The sequence below is a fragment of the Cervus canadensis genome, chromosome 10 (genome assembly GCF_019320065.1).
Source record: "Cervus canadensis isolate Bull #8, Minnesota chromosome 10, ASM1932006v1, whole genome shotgun sequence".
NCBI classification, from domain to species: Eukaryota; Metazoa; Chordata; class Mammalia; order Artiodactyla; family Cervidae; genus Cervus; species Cervus canadensis.
Genome location: NC_057395.1, coordinates 72,395,872 through 72,411,732, shown reverse-complemented (window position 1 = coordinate 72,411,732; position 15,861 = coordinate 72,395,872). Strand labels below are relative to the sequence as shown.

General features: G+C 43.6%; 1 protein-coding gene across 1 annotated transcript in view; it reads right to left on the bottom strand.

Moving 5' to 3' along the window:
• LOC122448933 overlaps window positions 1-3,932 on the bottom strand; it is a 35,976-nt gene extending 32,044 nt beyond the window's left edge. Inside the window, 3 exon segments of the mRNA XM_043480590.1 lie at window positions 234-305; window positions 1,520-1,603; window positions 3,839-3,932. Of these exon segments, the coding sequence (XP_043336525.1) occupies window positions 234-305; window positions 1,520-1,603; window positions 3,839-3,932 (250 nt within the window).
• Between the last annotated feature and the right edge of the window lie 11,929 nt (window positions 3,933-15,861).

The window sequence follows — 15,861 nt, the reverse complement described above, 5'->3', positions numbered from 1 at the left end:
ATGGAGATCTTTATGGCACGGGAGGAATGGTGTTGGACAGAGTGTCTACACCCTCCTGAGTAGAGCACCATCACCTCACAACCATTTCCTCCCACCTCATAAGCTCTCTGAGCCAATATTTATAGATTTATATGAAGTTTCAGTCAATAGTCATATGGGTTGAAGCATCAGCCAGTGGTGACTGATTTCAGTCTCAGTGCCCTTTTCTCTCCCCAGAGGTGCAGAGTCCTAACCTTTAAGTGCTTTGTTGATTATTTCAGCCAATCCTGTTAGTATACTGGCTCCATTTCCGACAATCTTAGTACCTGTGAAAGACAGAGATTTCAAAATTTCAGGAATATTGGACTATGAGCCAGGACAACGTTCAAATATGAAAAATAAAATGATATTCAAATGGGACAAAGAAAAAGGCCTGGAGAATTTGCTAGTATTGTACAAGCCTTGGTCCCATGAGCCAACCACACAAAGAGTGGGTTTCATGCTTTCCCAGCATTTCCTCTTCTCAGTGATCCAGGTCTGTGTGATTAAATTTTAAATAAAGGGATAATCCTTACTTGACCCATAAGTATTCTTTCTTTCGAACCCTAGTAAACAGGTAGAGAAACTGTTCATGAACATATCCTGGTATAAAATGACCAAACATGGCCATGATATTTGAATAAGCTGTTTATATTTATGACTCGTAAAATGTTCCAAGAAGTCATGCAGCACTTATCTGCTGTTCAGATGAGGACTATAGATGACCTCCTGGGGGACACATGGCATGAGGGTGACAGAGTCCAAACAAGATACACCCTGTCACAACCCAACTGATACACTCTCCTATTCTGAAGGGAACTCTGAAAATACTGATAACTGGTAACAGCTCTGGGTACAGTGTCCCACTTTCATTACTCCCCTGGCCCGGCACTCACCTGAGCTCCCAAAGCACAAGGGAGAGTGGGCTGGGTTTCCTTGACACTAAATATGTGGTGTCTCTCGAAACAACACCCAATTCCCCAAACACCCACTGGGTGTGCAACAAGGCAATTTAATTCGGATAGGAAATCGGGGGAGTTAACATACATTCTGCATGTTGAGGTCCCAGAACTGTCCTCACTTCGGATGCCAGCCATGTGGGCCCATTGCTCATGATTTGACAAAGTGTCTAAAACTGGGAAGTTCTATTACCCCACCTCCATGTTCAATAGCTCAGTTAATCTGATGACCAAACTCAGGAAGACCACCCACATAGGGATCGCACCTTGTTATTAAGGATAATTCTAGGCACACCCAAATGAGTGGATGTGCAAGGCAACATGGAAGTACAGTTGTGGGGAGCTCCATGTCCTAGAGAACACAGGACCCTCACATCACCACCCTCCCTCTTTTAACAGCTCAGAAGCTCTCTAATGCCCCACATTTCTGGATTCTTCTTGAGGTTTCACCAAACAGGTATTTTGCTTGAATCATTGGCCAGTGGAGACTGTTCCCAATCTCAGTGCCCTGTCCTTTTCCCAGAGGTGCAGAAAGATCAAACCTGTAATCACACCGCCGAGGATACTTTTAACCACATTTACTACTGAACGCTTCTCAAGTTCCCGTGTATGGCTTGTCTCCAGACCTATGAAAGACAGTAAATTCCAAGAGTTTTAGGATGCCTGGTCTATGAACTAAAACAAGTATCAAATATGGATAATAAAATAGTAGTCAACAATGTACAAAGGAGGGAGAACATATGGATAATAAAAAATATTCAAAAGGGAACATGGGAAAGGGCCTGGAGACTTTCCTAATAATATCTCAGCTTTGGTATCAGGAGTCAACCCATAAAAGGTTGTTTCTTACATTTCCTGCAGAACATTCATCCCAGGTTTTTCTGATTATTTTTCAGATAGAAGAATACTCATTATTTGACACATAAATATTCTTTGTTTCCTAAACTAGGTAGTTAAAGAAATTTTTTTAGAGTAACACATCTTGGCGGAACATGCACAAAATTCACCACGAAATGTGATTCAATTTTTATATTCATCACTAGTGATCTTTTTAAAAAGCCATGTAACATGTATCCCCTGTTCTGATGAGAAAATTGCAGATTACTTGCCCCAGGACATGGCATGTGTGTTTCAGGGCCAGGACAAGATTCTGGCATGTTACAACCTATTTGATACAGTCCTTGATTATCCCAGGAACTCTGAAAATACAGATAAGTGGAAACAATTTATGGGTGCAATATGTATTTCCATTACTCCCCCTCTTTGAAGCATCACCTGAACCGCCAATCACAGGGGAGAGTGATTCTGGGTTTTTCCCTCACACCAAATATGTGGTGTCTCTACCAACAGCAACCAATTACCCAAACACCCACTGGGTGTTCAACAAATCCATTTACTTCTGATGGGCATCAATGGAGTTACTGCAGATTCTGAAGGTTGAGGTTGGCTCAAGACTCTCCTCAGTTCAGATGGCAGCCATGAGGTCACGAGTCTATCATGCTTGAGACCAAATAACTAAAAGGGGGGGCAGGCAGGTCTATGACCCCAACTTCAAAATTCAACAACTCAGTAGATCCGGTGGCTGAACTTCAGGAAACCATTGCTTACTATTCCCAGATTAATGTACAAAATATAACTCGAGGCAGCAAAATGGAAGAGATGTGTAAGGCAAAGGGAGTGGGAGGTGTCCCCAGCCTCTGTGCCCTAGTGAGCATAGCACCCTCACTTCAACTTCCTTTATTCACCAACCCACAAGCTCTCTGAGCCCAGTTTTTATGTCTTTCTTCCTAGGGATCACTAAATAGGCACATTGGTTGGATAAGCCATTGGTGATTGATCTCACTTTCAGTTCCCTCCCTTCTCCTCAGAGGTGCTGGAATGACAGTTGTTGAAAACTGTAAACGTTAAATGGGTTCTTGTGGTTTCTTGGACACAAACCACACCTCAAGGTTACCTTGAGTTGCCTTTTGTTACTCATCTCATAACATCTAAAGTAAGGAAACTGCAAGAGTTTTAGGAGACCTGGGCCATTAGCTAAGAGATGGTTCAAATTTTAAGCTTTTTATTACTATACAGGGCTTCCCTGGTGGCTCAGCTGGTAAAGAATCCACCAGAAATGTGGGAGACCTGGATTCAATCCCTGTGTTTGAAAGATCCCCTGTAGAAGGCAAAGGGATCCCATTCCAGTATTCTGGCCTGGAAAATTCCATGGGTGATAGAGTTCATGGGGTCGAAAAGAGTTGGACACGACTGAACGACTTTCACTTTACTTACTTTTATTACTGAACTACAGTGAGGTTCAGGGACATGGCCGGGAACAAGAATAGAGATTCTCAGAAATAGGGTTCCTGATCTGGCAGAATTTTGAGACATATATATATATATATATATTTTTTTTTTTTAATAAATATCCTCATGAGAGTCATGATGTCAGTGGAGTTAAAAGTCTGCAACTAAAGACTTCCCTGGTAGTCCAATAGAAAAGAATCCACATGCTAATGCACAGGACTTGGGTTCTATCCCTGGTTGTGAAGATTCCACTTGCCTTGCGGCAACTAAGAAGATGAACTGCAACTACTGAGCCCAGATGCCTACAGCCCCTGATCTACAACAAGAGAAACCACCCCAACAAGATTCCACACTCTGCAACCAGAGAGTAGACTCCGGAACTAGAGAATATCCTTGAATAGGGAGGAAGACCAGTGCTGCCAAAACCAAAGAAACAAACAAAATTCCTGGACAGCATGACAGGAGAAATCCAGAGAGGGTTGGCAACACCCAATCCACACCTGCCCCGCCCACTTTCATGGACTTCCATCATTTTCCTAGAAGCTGTAGAAGAGAGGTGAGGCTGGACCTACCTTCATCCTGGATATGGTGTATATTCACCGGGATGCTGTCCACCAGGATAACCAGGAGGAAGAGAAGGGCTGCGGAGAGGCAGAGCCGTCTCATCTTGGTGGCCTTGCAGGAGGGCTCCTGAGGATGCTGGGGATGCACTGAGCTTTAATATCCTGGCTGAGGGGTGGGATCAGGTGATGGGGAGGGGAGTGGGCAAGGGGAGGAGCTGGGTCAGTCCTGTTTATTGCGTAATCTGCCTACCTAACCATGCCTCCTGCTTCTGTCTGCAGGGCTCAAATATTCAGTAAGAACACTTCTCAGACTTGATGATGCCTGTGGGTCTCATGTAAACACAGATTGTGATCAGACAGATGGAGGGAGCATCCCAGCCCCTAGAGCAGTGCCTGGCATGTGATGGATGATACGTAAATGGATGAGAGTAGATCAGAAGACAGATAAGTGACTAGCAACGTGTTAGCCCAGATTCTCCATTTCAGCCTTCTGCATGAGTCATCTCACCTGGACCTCAATACCCTGACCCCCCTCACCTACCTCAGATGACAGGTGTGACACAGGTCACCTTCCTAAAACCATTGCCACAACTTCTCCCATGGATGGACACTTGCACTTTACCAGGCATTTGTCCAGGCAGGAACTTAGCTGGTGAAGGTGATGTCGTCCTGGGCTCTAACCCTGTTTATGCATCGAAAAACTAATAAAGGAAGAGGCTGAGGAGAAGCAGGGAGCTGAACATGTATCCACAGCATGACCCACAGTCATCCCTCATCTGGTTTCATCAACTAAATAGTTAAAAAGCTAAGACCATGGAATCTGGCCCCATTATTTCATGGCAAATAGAAGGGTAAAAGGTGTTAAGTAGTGACAGGTTTCCCCTAATTAGGCTCTAAAATCACTGTGGTTGGTGACTGCAGGTGTGAAATCAGAAGATTACTTCTTTTTAGCAAAGTTATGACAAACCTAGATAGTGTGTTGAAAACTGGAGACATCACTCTGCAAAAAAGTTCCATATAGTCAAGTCTATGGTCTCATTGGTCACATATGCTTGTGAGATCTGGACCAGAAAGAAGGCAGAGTGCCGAAGAATTGATGCTTTGGAACTGTGGTTCTGGAGAACACTCCTGAAGTCCCTTGGACAGCAAAAAGATCAAACTAGTCAATCTTAAGGGAAATGAACCCTGAATACTCATTGGAAGGTCTGATGCTGAAGCTGAAGCTCCAGTATTTTGATCATCTGATGTGAACAGCCAACTCATTCGAAAAGTCCCTGATGCTGGAAAAAGATTGAGGGCAGAAGGAGAAGAGGTGTCAGGGGAAGAGATGACTGGATGGCATCACTGATGCAATGGACATAAACTTGGGCAAATTCGGGTGATTGTGAGGGACAGGGAGGCCTGGCATGCTGCTCTCCATGGAGTTGCAAGGAGTGGGACATGCCTGGGTGTCTGAACAACAGCACAATCTGGTATTACTATCACTATTATCGTATCTGACATTCATCAAATAGTTACTCTGCTAACATTTGAACAAGCATTTAACAAATACATCTCTTTCACTCTCATCACGATCCTTTGAGATTGATAGAGAAAGAGAAAAGCAACCTCTGAGTTCCAAGACCTGAGCTGGTACCACCAACAGCCCTTTTGTTCTCCTGCTCAACATAAACATTTTACAATGCTTCAACATCAGATGAGACCATACTGGGTTGGTGAAAGTTCTAGACAAAAATAGGATATTGGATAATCATGCTTGAGCACTGAACAAAGGAGCTACATTACACCAATCACTGATATGATCAAACACTTATCTTGTGTGAGTGTTATTTCTTGGCCAGTACAGCTCAAACCTCTAGTCTTTCCTTCTTAAAGGTAAGATTAAGATACTCAGAGAACTACTCCACTTCCTAAACATCATCCATCCAGACAAAGCCAGCTTTCTGAAACCCTCCCCAAATTCAACTCATAGAAGCCCACATCTTTTAATTTCTGTGGACTAGGGGAAGCAGGGAGCTGAACTTGTACCAACAGTCATCCCTCATCTGGTTTCACCAACAGGAAAGAGCTGTCTGCCTGAGTGTATATCAGGGGGCCTTGGAAGACCACGAATAGCCACCCCCTTCCTCCTGCTCTCTCCCTCAATGGCAACGGAGACATAGGACCTCTGTTTGGGTACCAGCTCTGCATTTTCCTAACTTTGTGCCTGAGGTTTTAAGCCTCGCAGAATCCCGTGTCTTCAGGTGTTACCTGAGATCCATGCTGCACACTCATGTGGTTGCCATGGAAGCAATGGATGCAACAGGCATATAGTCCTTCTCCCTAGAAGTTAAAGTCTTTGTAGTAGTAACAATAACAGTAATGAGTAATTACTCTAATTAAAATTTAAATCCTTCATTGTAGCAGGCATTATCCTAGACACATGAAACATAAAATTCATCTAATCCTAAGAAATCTTTAAAGAAAGGGGGAGAAACTGTTGACATATCTGCGTGTTACTGAAGAGGTACCTGAGATAACAAGAAATAAAGTAATTTGCTTAGATCATAGCTTTTTGAGAGAGGATTTGGGCCAAGCGATCTGACTTAGAGTCTATGCACATGCGTTCTGCTGCATTGCAAGCTGTAAATTAGAGTGCACACAAGTCACATCCACCATCCCATCACTCACTCGTGTTTATTTATTTTTTTTTAATTTTTTTTTATTTTTTTGTCATACATTGATATGAATCAGCCATAGATTTACACTTATTCCCCATCCCGATCCCCCCTCCCACCTCCCTCTCCACCCGATTCCTCTGGGTCTTCCCAGTGTACCAGGCCGGAGCACTTGTCTCATGCATCCCACCTGGGCTGGTGATCTGTTTCACCATAGATAGTATACATGCTGTTCTTTTGAAATATCCCACCCTCACCTTCTCCCACAGAGTTCAAAAGTCTGTTCTGTATTTCTGTGTCTCTTTTTCCATTTTGCATATAGGGTTATCTTTACCATCTTTCTAAATTCCATATATATGTGTTAGTATGCTGTAATGTTCTTTATCTTTCTGGCTTACTTCACTCTGTATAAGGGGCTCCAGCTTCATCCATCTCATTAGGACTGATTCAAATGAATTCTTTTTAATGGCTGAGTAATATTCCATGGTGTATATGTACCACAGCTTCCTTATCCATTCATCTGCTGATGGGCATCTAGGTTGCTTCCATGTCCTGGCTATTATAAACAGTGCTGCGATGAACATTGGGGTGCACGTGTCTCTTTCAGATCTGGTTTCCTCAGTGTGTATGCCCAGAAGTGGGATTGCTGGGTCATATGGCAGTTCTATTTCCAGTTTTTAAGAAATCTCCACACTGTTCTCCATAGCGGCTGTACTAGTTTGCATTCCCACCAACAGTGTAAGAGGGTTCCCTTTTCTCCACAGCCTCTCCAGCATTTATTGCTTGTAGACTTTTGGATAGCAGCCATCCTGACTGGCGAGTAATGGTACCTCATTGTGGTTTTGATTTGCATTTCTCTAATAATGTCACTCGTGTTTATTACTTGTAGTTACAAACATAGAGCATGGTTGAGAATGGCAGGAGCTCTCACTACCAAGCTGGCTTAGTACACATGTGCATCGGGAGTGGGTGACTCACAAAAGAAGCCACTGTGAGTGGAGGGTCCCTCTCTCCTGAGACATTCCACATGCATGATTTCATTTAGCCTCATGTCAGTTCTACAATATCTGGGATTCTCATACCACAGTGTCAAGCAGAAAGGAGAGGCTCAGAGAGGTAATGCCACTTGCTCAGGACACACAACCTGCAGATGGTACAACAAGGGTTCACGTTCAGAAGGCGCTCTGGCCCTGCCTCTCTTCCTGCCTCAATGTCTGCATCTGAGACCACATTGTAGCTGAGACTCTCCCCAAAAGAAATTCCTCTTTTCTCCCCTCTCCTCTCTCATCGGTATGTCTTTTTCTCCCAGTGTTCTCCTCTCCCGGTCCTCCTTACTCTGGTCAAAATTAGAGGCCCCCAGTTCTGCTAGCCCCCTGATGGGCCAGTTCTGACTCCACCTCCATGCTCCCTGCTCATGTAAGTGTGGTCTCTAACTAGAAACCTCGCTGACCCCTGCAGGCAGGCCTCTTTAGAAAAATTGCAGGACAGGCACAAACAGTGGATGTACACCGGATGAAGACAAGTGATGCCAACCCTCTGGGACCCCAGGTCATATCTCTGCTTCTGTTCCTCAGTATCTCCATCTGAATAATGGCAATCTTCAATTCCATGCTATCTAAGGCCACATCTTCAAATGGATGGAATGCACCTGGGGCAGAGATAAGATTTTAGATATTTCAGATGCTGTGCCATGGGAGAGGTACTTTCACATCCAAGTAATGTGATTGCTTTCTTGCTACATGATACAGAGTACCTGACTTTTGAGCCCCATGGTATATTTTTTTAAATTATGTCCAAGATTAAAAGGGAGCGTAAACTAGAGGTTGCACGTCTGGCTAGACTATATGTAATATAAGCTCACAGAGGTGACTTTACAATTTTAGGCATTTATAAGACTTCACAGTGGGAGATTTAATTTATTTTTTTTTCCCATTTGTTTTTATTAGTTGGAGGCTGATTACTTCACAACATTGCAGTGGGTTTTGTCATACATTGACATGAATCAGCCATGGATTTACATGTATTCCCCATCCCGATTCCCCCTCACACCTCCCTCCCCACCCCATCCCTCTGGGTCTTCCCAGTGCACCAGCCCTGAGCACTTGTCTCATGCATCCAACCTGGGCTGGTGATCTGTTTCACCCTTGATAATATATATGTTTCAATGCTGTTCTCTCTAAACATCCCACCCTCGCCTTCACCCACAGAGTCCAAAAGTCTGTTCTGTACATTTGTGTCTCTTTTTCTGTTTTGCATATAGGGTTATTGTTACCATCTTTCTAAATTCCATATATATGCATTAGTATACTGTATTGGTCTTTATCTTTCTGGCTTACTTCACTCTGTATAATGGGCTCCAGTTTCATCCACCTCATTAGAACTGATTCAAATGAATTCTTTTTAATGGCTGAGTAATATTCCATGGTGTATATGTACCACAGCTTCCTTATCCATTCGTTTGCTGATGGGCATCTAGGTTGCTTCCATGTCCTGGCTATTATAAACAGTGCTGCAATGAACATTGGGGTGCACGTGTCTCTTTCAGATATAGTTTCCTTGGTGTGTATGCCCAGAAGTGGGATTACTGGGTCATATGGCAGTTCTATTTCCAGTTTTTTAAGAAATCTCCACAATGGAGAGATCACAACAGACAACACTGAAATACAAAGGATCATAAGAGACTACTACCAGCAGCTCTATGCCAATAAAATGGGAGATTTAATTTAAAAAATTTCTATCAATGCAGGACAAGTAACCCAACTGGCATCACAGTCCTGGTATTTAATAAGGACCATGGGTCTCAATGTGAGTGAGCATCAGAATCCCTTAACCATTTGGCCAAACACAGATTTGAGATCTTCATCCCCAGATTTTAGATTCAGTAGCACATGGTAGGACCTGAGTAGCTGCATCAACAAGGTTTCCAATGCACTGGAGGTGCTGCTCAAGGGACCACACTTTCAAAACCCTGAACTAAGCTAACAAGAGTGGCTCTCTTCTCAGGAGGGGAGCATTCTCTTCAATTTCCATAAGCCCCACCGTTTCGTATGGTCCGCCTGCCTCCACCTCACACAAAATACTTCCATTCACATTACTCACTTGTCCTGGAGGGCATTTAAAATTGTGACCTGTCATGTGGGCTCACAGGAAGTGTTGATAAAAAGATAGCTTGCTCTTCTTTAACAATCTTATCAATCAACTATCATTATTCCTTTTTCAGAGATGAAGATACCGAATTACAGCTACAGAAAAGTAACTTTCTGGAAGACAAACAGCTGAAAATCACGAGGAAGACATTTGGCTGTTTGTCAAGTGTCACCAGGTATTTCAAAATCACTAACAAACAAACATACGAACACCACCCAAGCAAATCTATTTGGTATTAACACAGATGATGCATCAAAGATTTTGGGCATGACTTCATGAATGTCACATCATATTCACAAGAATATGAGGTGGTCCTAGCCTCTCTGGCAGCATCCAGGCAGCCACATTTCAAAGGCTCTCGAAGTGCTGGTGGGGTGGAGGATGAAGGTGAGGATGCAGTGACGAAGAAGATTACAGCAAGAATCAGGAATTCAGATTTCAGGCTCCACTTTCACTTCAGACTGGAGGAGATTTTCTCCTGCATTGTTTCCATCTGCACTAAAATATTCATGGACTATATCCTTTGTGCCTGGAGCTGTGCAATGTTCTAGGGATAAAGAGAAGACTTGCTCTCATGGTGCTTAGAGCCAACTAATTGAGACAGAAGTAAAGTAAATACTCATATGGGAGAGAGGAAAGAGATAGATTTCAGCTGAGAAGGGCTTAGTTGAGAAGCAAGAGGAAAAGGCTGAATATTGTCACAAGCAATCAGAGCTCAGCCCTGACCGGGTACTCCTTGGACTTCAGCTTCTCAAGGTAGACCAGTTTCCATGACCTCTGCAAAAGAGAGGAACTTGCAGATTGAATCTCTGAAGCCCCAAACCTGGACCCTGTGTACCTGGATATGACCTAGGCCTTCCTAAAAATGAGCAACAACAGTCCTCTAAGGATCACAATGACCACCAAGAAGGAAGTGAATTTTTGAATCCAAGGTGGGGGACTCAGCAGCACTACTGACCTGCTCTGGAGGTAGCTGACTTACTCTTCCCATCTAAGAAAGGGGAGCATGAGAGTAAGCTCAGACTACCATGACAGTGCTGCTACGGCTGAACTTTTGCCAAGCTGGTCCCTGGAGGACTTGCTCAGCCCACAGCTTCTCCTGGGAGGTAGCAAAGAGAGTAGTCACTGTGGGCGTTTGTGAGGAGTGTGTGTCCTCCTGAGCTCCACCTTTTTCCCTAGCCCTTGCCCTCTCCCCATGCCCTGCCTGCTATCTTACTCAAGATAGGGTATCACCTTTCGGGGCCTTAACACAGCCCAGCCCCCACTGTAGTCTTTGATTTTAACAGTTTAGCTACCATATACAAAGGTCTCCTAGAACCTGGACTTGGCAATGTAGAAGTGTCTGCTTCTTTTGGCCTCGTAGGGACCTATGTACAGTAGTTCCAGACAGACGTCAAGCCACAGGGCTGTAGGGATGGGGGGATCTCCATGAAATAGGACAATGTTCATTATAGCTGGGTCTAAAAGGCAAACAACAGAAAATATCAATTTGTTTGCACTGAGAGTGGTAGGGGTGCAGGGGTGTGAAAACCCAGAGGGATGGGTTGAGGAGGGAGGTGGGAGGGGGTTCAGGATGGGGGGGGACATGTGTACACTCATGCCTGATTCTTTTAAATGTGTGGCAAAAGTCACCACAATATTGTAAAGTTAATTAGCCTCCAATTCAAATAAATTAATTTTAAAAATTAAAGAAAATACCAGTTTGCTTGCAATAGAGAGTGGTAGGGGTGCAGGGGTGTGAATGTGAAAAGGCCCTTTCATATCCTGCTTTGTAGGACATTGTTACTAATGTTGTTAGGATTCGGATCAATGGGGTAATATTGTAAATATTTACATATCATTACTGAATATTTATATATGCATTGGCATGTTGCCAATGATTAGCTGCGGATAGAACAAGAATAAAGGATACATATTAAGGATATTCTCCATATGTTGATCAAGACTGGAGCTAGACAATGGTCCACGAGTTTATAACCATTCATGAGTTTACTGGTCACTCTCCACACTACAGTCACAAGCGCCCTATTTCAAAGTGAATCATATTCCATGGCTCCAATGACCAGTCCCTCAGTGACCCCCTAGCTTTCTAAGAGTCAAATTCTGGTTCTTTAAATTCTACAAGCCTCTTCATGACTTGTCCCTAGACCCTCTCTGTCTCATCTCCTCCACTCCCCTTCCCCTCAACCCTCTCAGCCTCAGCCACTCTGGTCCTGGCTGCTGCACAAAGTTTCAGGCACTTTTTTGGAAGGAGCTGATCAAAACCTCCTTATCACAGAGCATTTCTCTGATGCTTGCCATCCACCTTTACCCCCATCACTCTCTTTCTTCACAACACTCATCATAACCTGGCATAGGATTTTCCCCACTCTTTATTGTGTGTTTCCCTCCATTATTGTGTGCATGTTATTTTCCTATATTTTGTTTATAGTTGTTTCCCTACCCGAAAAAACTATGCTCTCAGAATCAAAAAGATACATTTCGATAAGTATTTCTCAAGTAAATGACTCTCCTTCTTCGGATTCATGCCAAGTGTATCATCATTGAAGAGAGTGGATAAAGTAAAAATCCTATTAGTCTCTATGATAATGAGGCCTAGATATATAAATATGAGTGCAACTGTCATGTATATCATTATAGAAAATTAAAATATACTCTGATAGAAGAGCAAGGGGAAGGGCATTGAGTCTTGACTAATATCATATCAGCCTGGGGAAAGCAATTTTGGCCCCAGGAGCAAACTCAACAAAGTATTGTATTTCTTGCTCTGCCTGCAGTTGCCTCTGAAGAGAAGACCCTCAGCTGTCCTACAAGTATCTGATTAATTTCATCACAGGGATATGATCATTAGAGAAAAATAGGTAGGTCGACAAATCTTTCAGATGAAAATTTTTGCTGGAAAATGGACAAAACTGACAACAAAGGTGTAAATTCTTTGTACTCATGACTGGTATTCCTTTTAAAAATCTGCAAAAACATGATGACCCTGCTCTCATGAAAAAGCTGCAAATGGGAATATTCTAGGACACACAGCATGTAGGTAGTAGGATGAGAACAAGACACAATCTGCAAAACCCATTTAATCAAGTCCCTGATTCTGTCGGGAATTCTGAAAATGCAGAGAACTACTGAGGGGTTCTAAACACTCTGTTTAAGGTATTATAGTCCCCTTACCCTGGATCTCACCCGAGACACAAATGGAAGAAAACAGTGAGTCTGGGTTTTGTCCCTGACAACAAATATGTGGGGTCTCTGCCAACAGCATCCAGTTCCCCTACATCCATTGGGCACCCAGCAGTATATTCAGTTTTGACACTAAATCCACAGAGGTGACCCAGACCCCACATGGTGAGGGCTCCATCCTTGAGGACAACCCACACTTCCAAGTGTTGATCACGAGCCTTGGGGTCACTTACACCCATGACCAACTGACTGTTAATTCAGATATTGCTTGACCCAACTCCCATGCTGAACAAGTTATCAGGATCACTCACAGAAATGGGGACCCTTTACTTATGGTCCCCTCTCATATAAACTCCCCACTGAATAAAATAAAACTCCAAGATAGCAAAACGGAGGAGAAGCATAAGGCAAACAGGGAGAAGGAAATTCTGAGTGTCCATGCCATCTCAGGACACTTCTCCCTTAAACCATTGATGTTATCACCCCTCTGAAAGTCTCTGAATGCAGTCTTCAAGGGTTTTAATTGGCAGTTTGAAGTGGTCAGTTTGACTGAATCTTTGGCCATTCTTGGTGGAACTCAGTATCCATTCTCTCTTCCCCAGAGAGATTGGGGACTGAAAATTCTAAGCTTCTAATCATATGATGGCATATTCTGGAGTCCAGGTGTACACAGATACTATCTAAGGTCTGATCCTTCACAGATTTCAGTACTTAGAGAAAGACAATAAATTCCAAGAGTTTCTGGATTCCTGGGGCATGAACCAGGACAAGGATCAAATATGGATATTTTAACTATCCTAAATGACATTTAGGGACAAGGTAGAGACTAGGAATAGACAGTCTCAGAGATGAAATTCATGATTTTGTAAAATGAGGTGGGATAATTTTATTAAAAGCAGAACACATATTGATATTTTCTGAGAGTCAAAAATGTACTGGAGTTCAACTGCTCACTTCGAGAAGAAATCCAGAGAGGGCTGGCAGCATCCTCCACACCCCTCTTCCTACCCCTTCCATGCACTCACCACCTTCCCCTCCAGTCTGTAGGGGAGAAGTGAGCTGGGATGTACCCCAGAGCTGGTTGCTGGTTTCATCCCCCAGAATGCTGACCAGAATGGTGTCCAGGAAAATGAGCAGGGCTGCAAAGAAACAGAGTCTGCTCATGTTTGTGACCTTGCAGAAGGGCATCTATGAAAAAATGAATGTTCACAGAACTGCTTACACCCCAGCAGATGGATAAGAACAGGCCAGAAGAAGGGGAGTGTGGAAATGGAGGATTTGGGGTCAGTCACGTACAATGTGTAATCTCCCTGCCTTCCACTGTCCTGCTTCTCCCTGTGTTTTTGTGTCTGCCGAGTCACTTCATATTGTCTGACTCTGACACCCCATAGGATGCAACTTGCCAGGCTCCTCTGTCCTGCTTGTGTCCTGCAAATGAACAGTGACTTCAGTCTTCAAACTTGACTCTGTCTGTGGTCTCATGAAAACATAAAACATGTTTCTACGGGTGGAATTTTGTCCAATATGGTGCTCAAGAAGCATCCCAGCACCTAGAGCACTGCATGGCACGTGAAGGTTGGTCTGAGGGTGGATGAGAGCAGATCAAAGGACTGCTAGGCGATCAGCAGTGTGTTAGGCCAGGTCCTCCTTTACAGCCTCATGCAGCTGTCTTCATATCTACATGTCAGTGCTCTCACATTAACCCCATTTATTTCAAAGGACCAGTATGACAGAGGTAAGTTTCCTGCGACCATTGTGGTAGCACCTCTACTGGAACACACAAGCAATTTACTTGGAACTGGTCCAAAGAGATGTTCAGCCAGGGAAAAGCATCTCTATCTGGGCCACAAACCCTGACATTCTGGATAGAAATAAAGTAAAGGGCACAGCCAGAATAGAAATAGAAGAATAATATGTCTCCAGAGCATGACACCCACTGCCCCTTGCCTGGTTTCACATAACAGGAGAGCTATGTGCCAGAGTGGACCTCAGAGACTAGAGTAGATCTCTGGGTCTTGGAAGACTGCCTACCACCAATCTACCTCAACCACAACTCAGGACTCTACACTGTAGTTTTTGGAACCGAGGAACCCTGGCCCTGACATTGGTCCAGGCAGGAGCTTAGTTGGTGAAGGTGATGTCATCCTGGGCTACAACTCTGTTTATGCATCAAAAAGCAAGTAAGGGGAAGGAGCAGAGGGGAAGAAGGGAACTGAACCTGCATCCACAGCATGACCAACAGTCATCTCTCATCTGGTTTCAGCAACAGGAGAGCTGTCTGCCTGAGTGGACACCAGGGGACCTTGGAAAAACACTGGGAGCCTCCCCATTCCTCCTGTTCTCTCTGTCACTGACGATGGGGCCATAGGATCTTGGTTTGGGGACCAGCTCTGCATTTTCCTAACTTTGTGCCTGAGGATTTAAAACTCTCAGAACCTTGTGTCTTCAGGTGGCACATGAGACGGATGATGCCCACATGATGTGGTTGCTGTGGAAGCAAGGGATCCAACAGGCATTCCTACTCCCTAGAAGGCAAAGTCCTTTGTAGTAGCATTACTCTAGATAAAACTTAAATTCTTCATTGTAGCAGGACTTATCCTAGACACATGAAACATATAATTCATCTAATCCTAAAAACCCTTAAAGAAAGGGAGCAAACCAGTGACATATCCTTGTGGGGCTCTCTTCTCAGAGGGGGAGCATTCTCTCAAACTTCCACAAACCCACCATTTCTCATGGTCCACCTGCCTCCACCTCACACAAAATACTTCCATTCACATTACTCACTTGTCCTGGAGGGCATTTAAAATTGTGACCTGTCATGCGGGCTCTCAGGAAGTGTTGATAAAAAGATAGCTTGCTTCACTCTGTATAATTAGCCTCCAACTAATAAAAATAAATTAAAAAAATAAACATAACTGTTTGCTTCATTAAAAAAAAAAAAAGATAGCTTGGTCTTCCTTAATCTTATCAATCAACTATCATTATTCCTGTATTAGAGATGAAGATACCAAACTACAGCTACAGAAAAGTGACTTGCTGCAA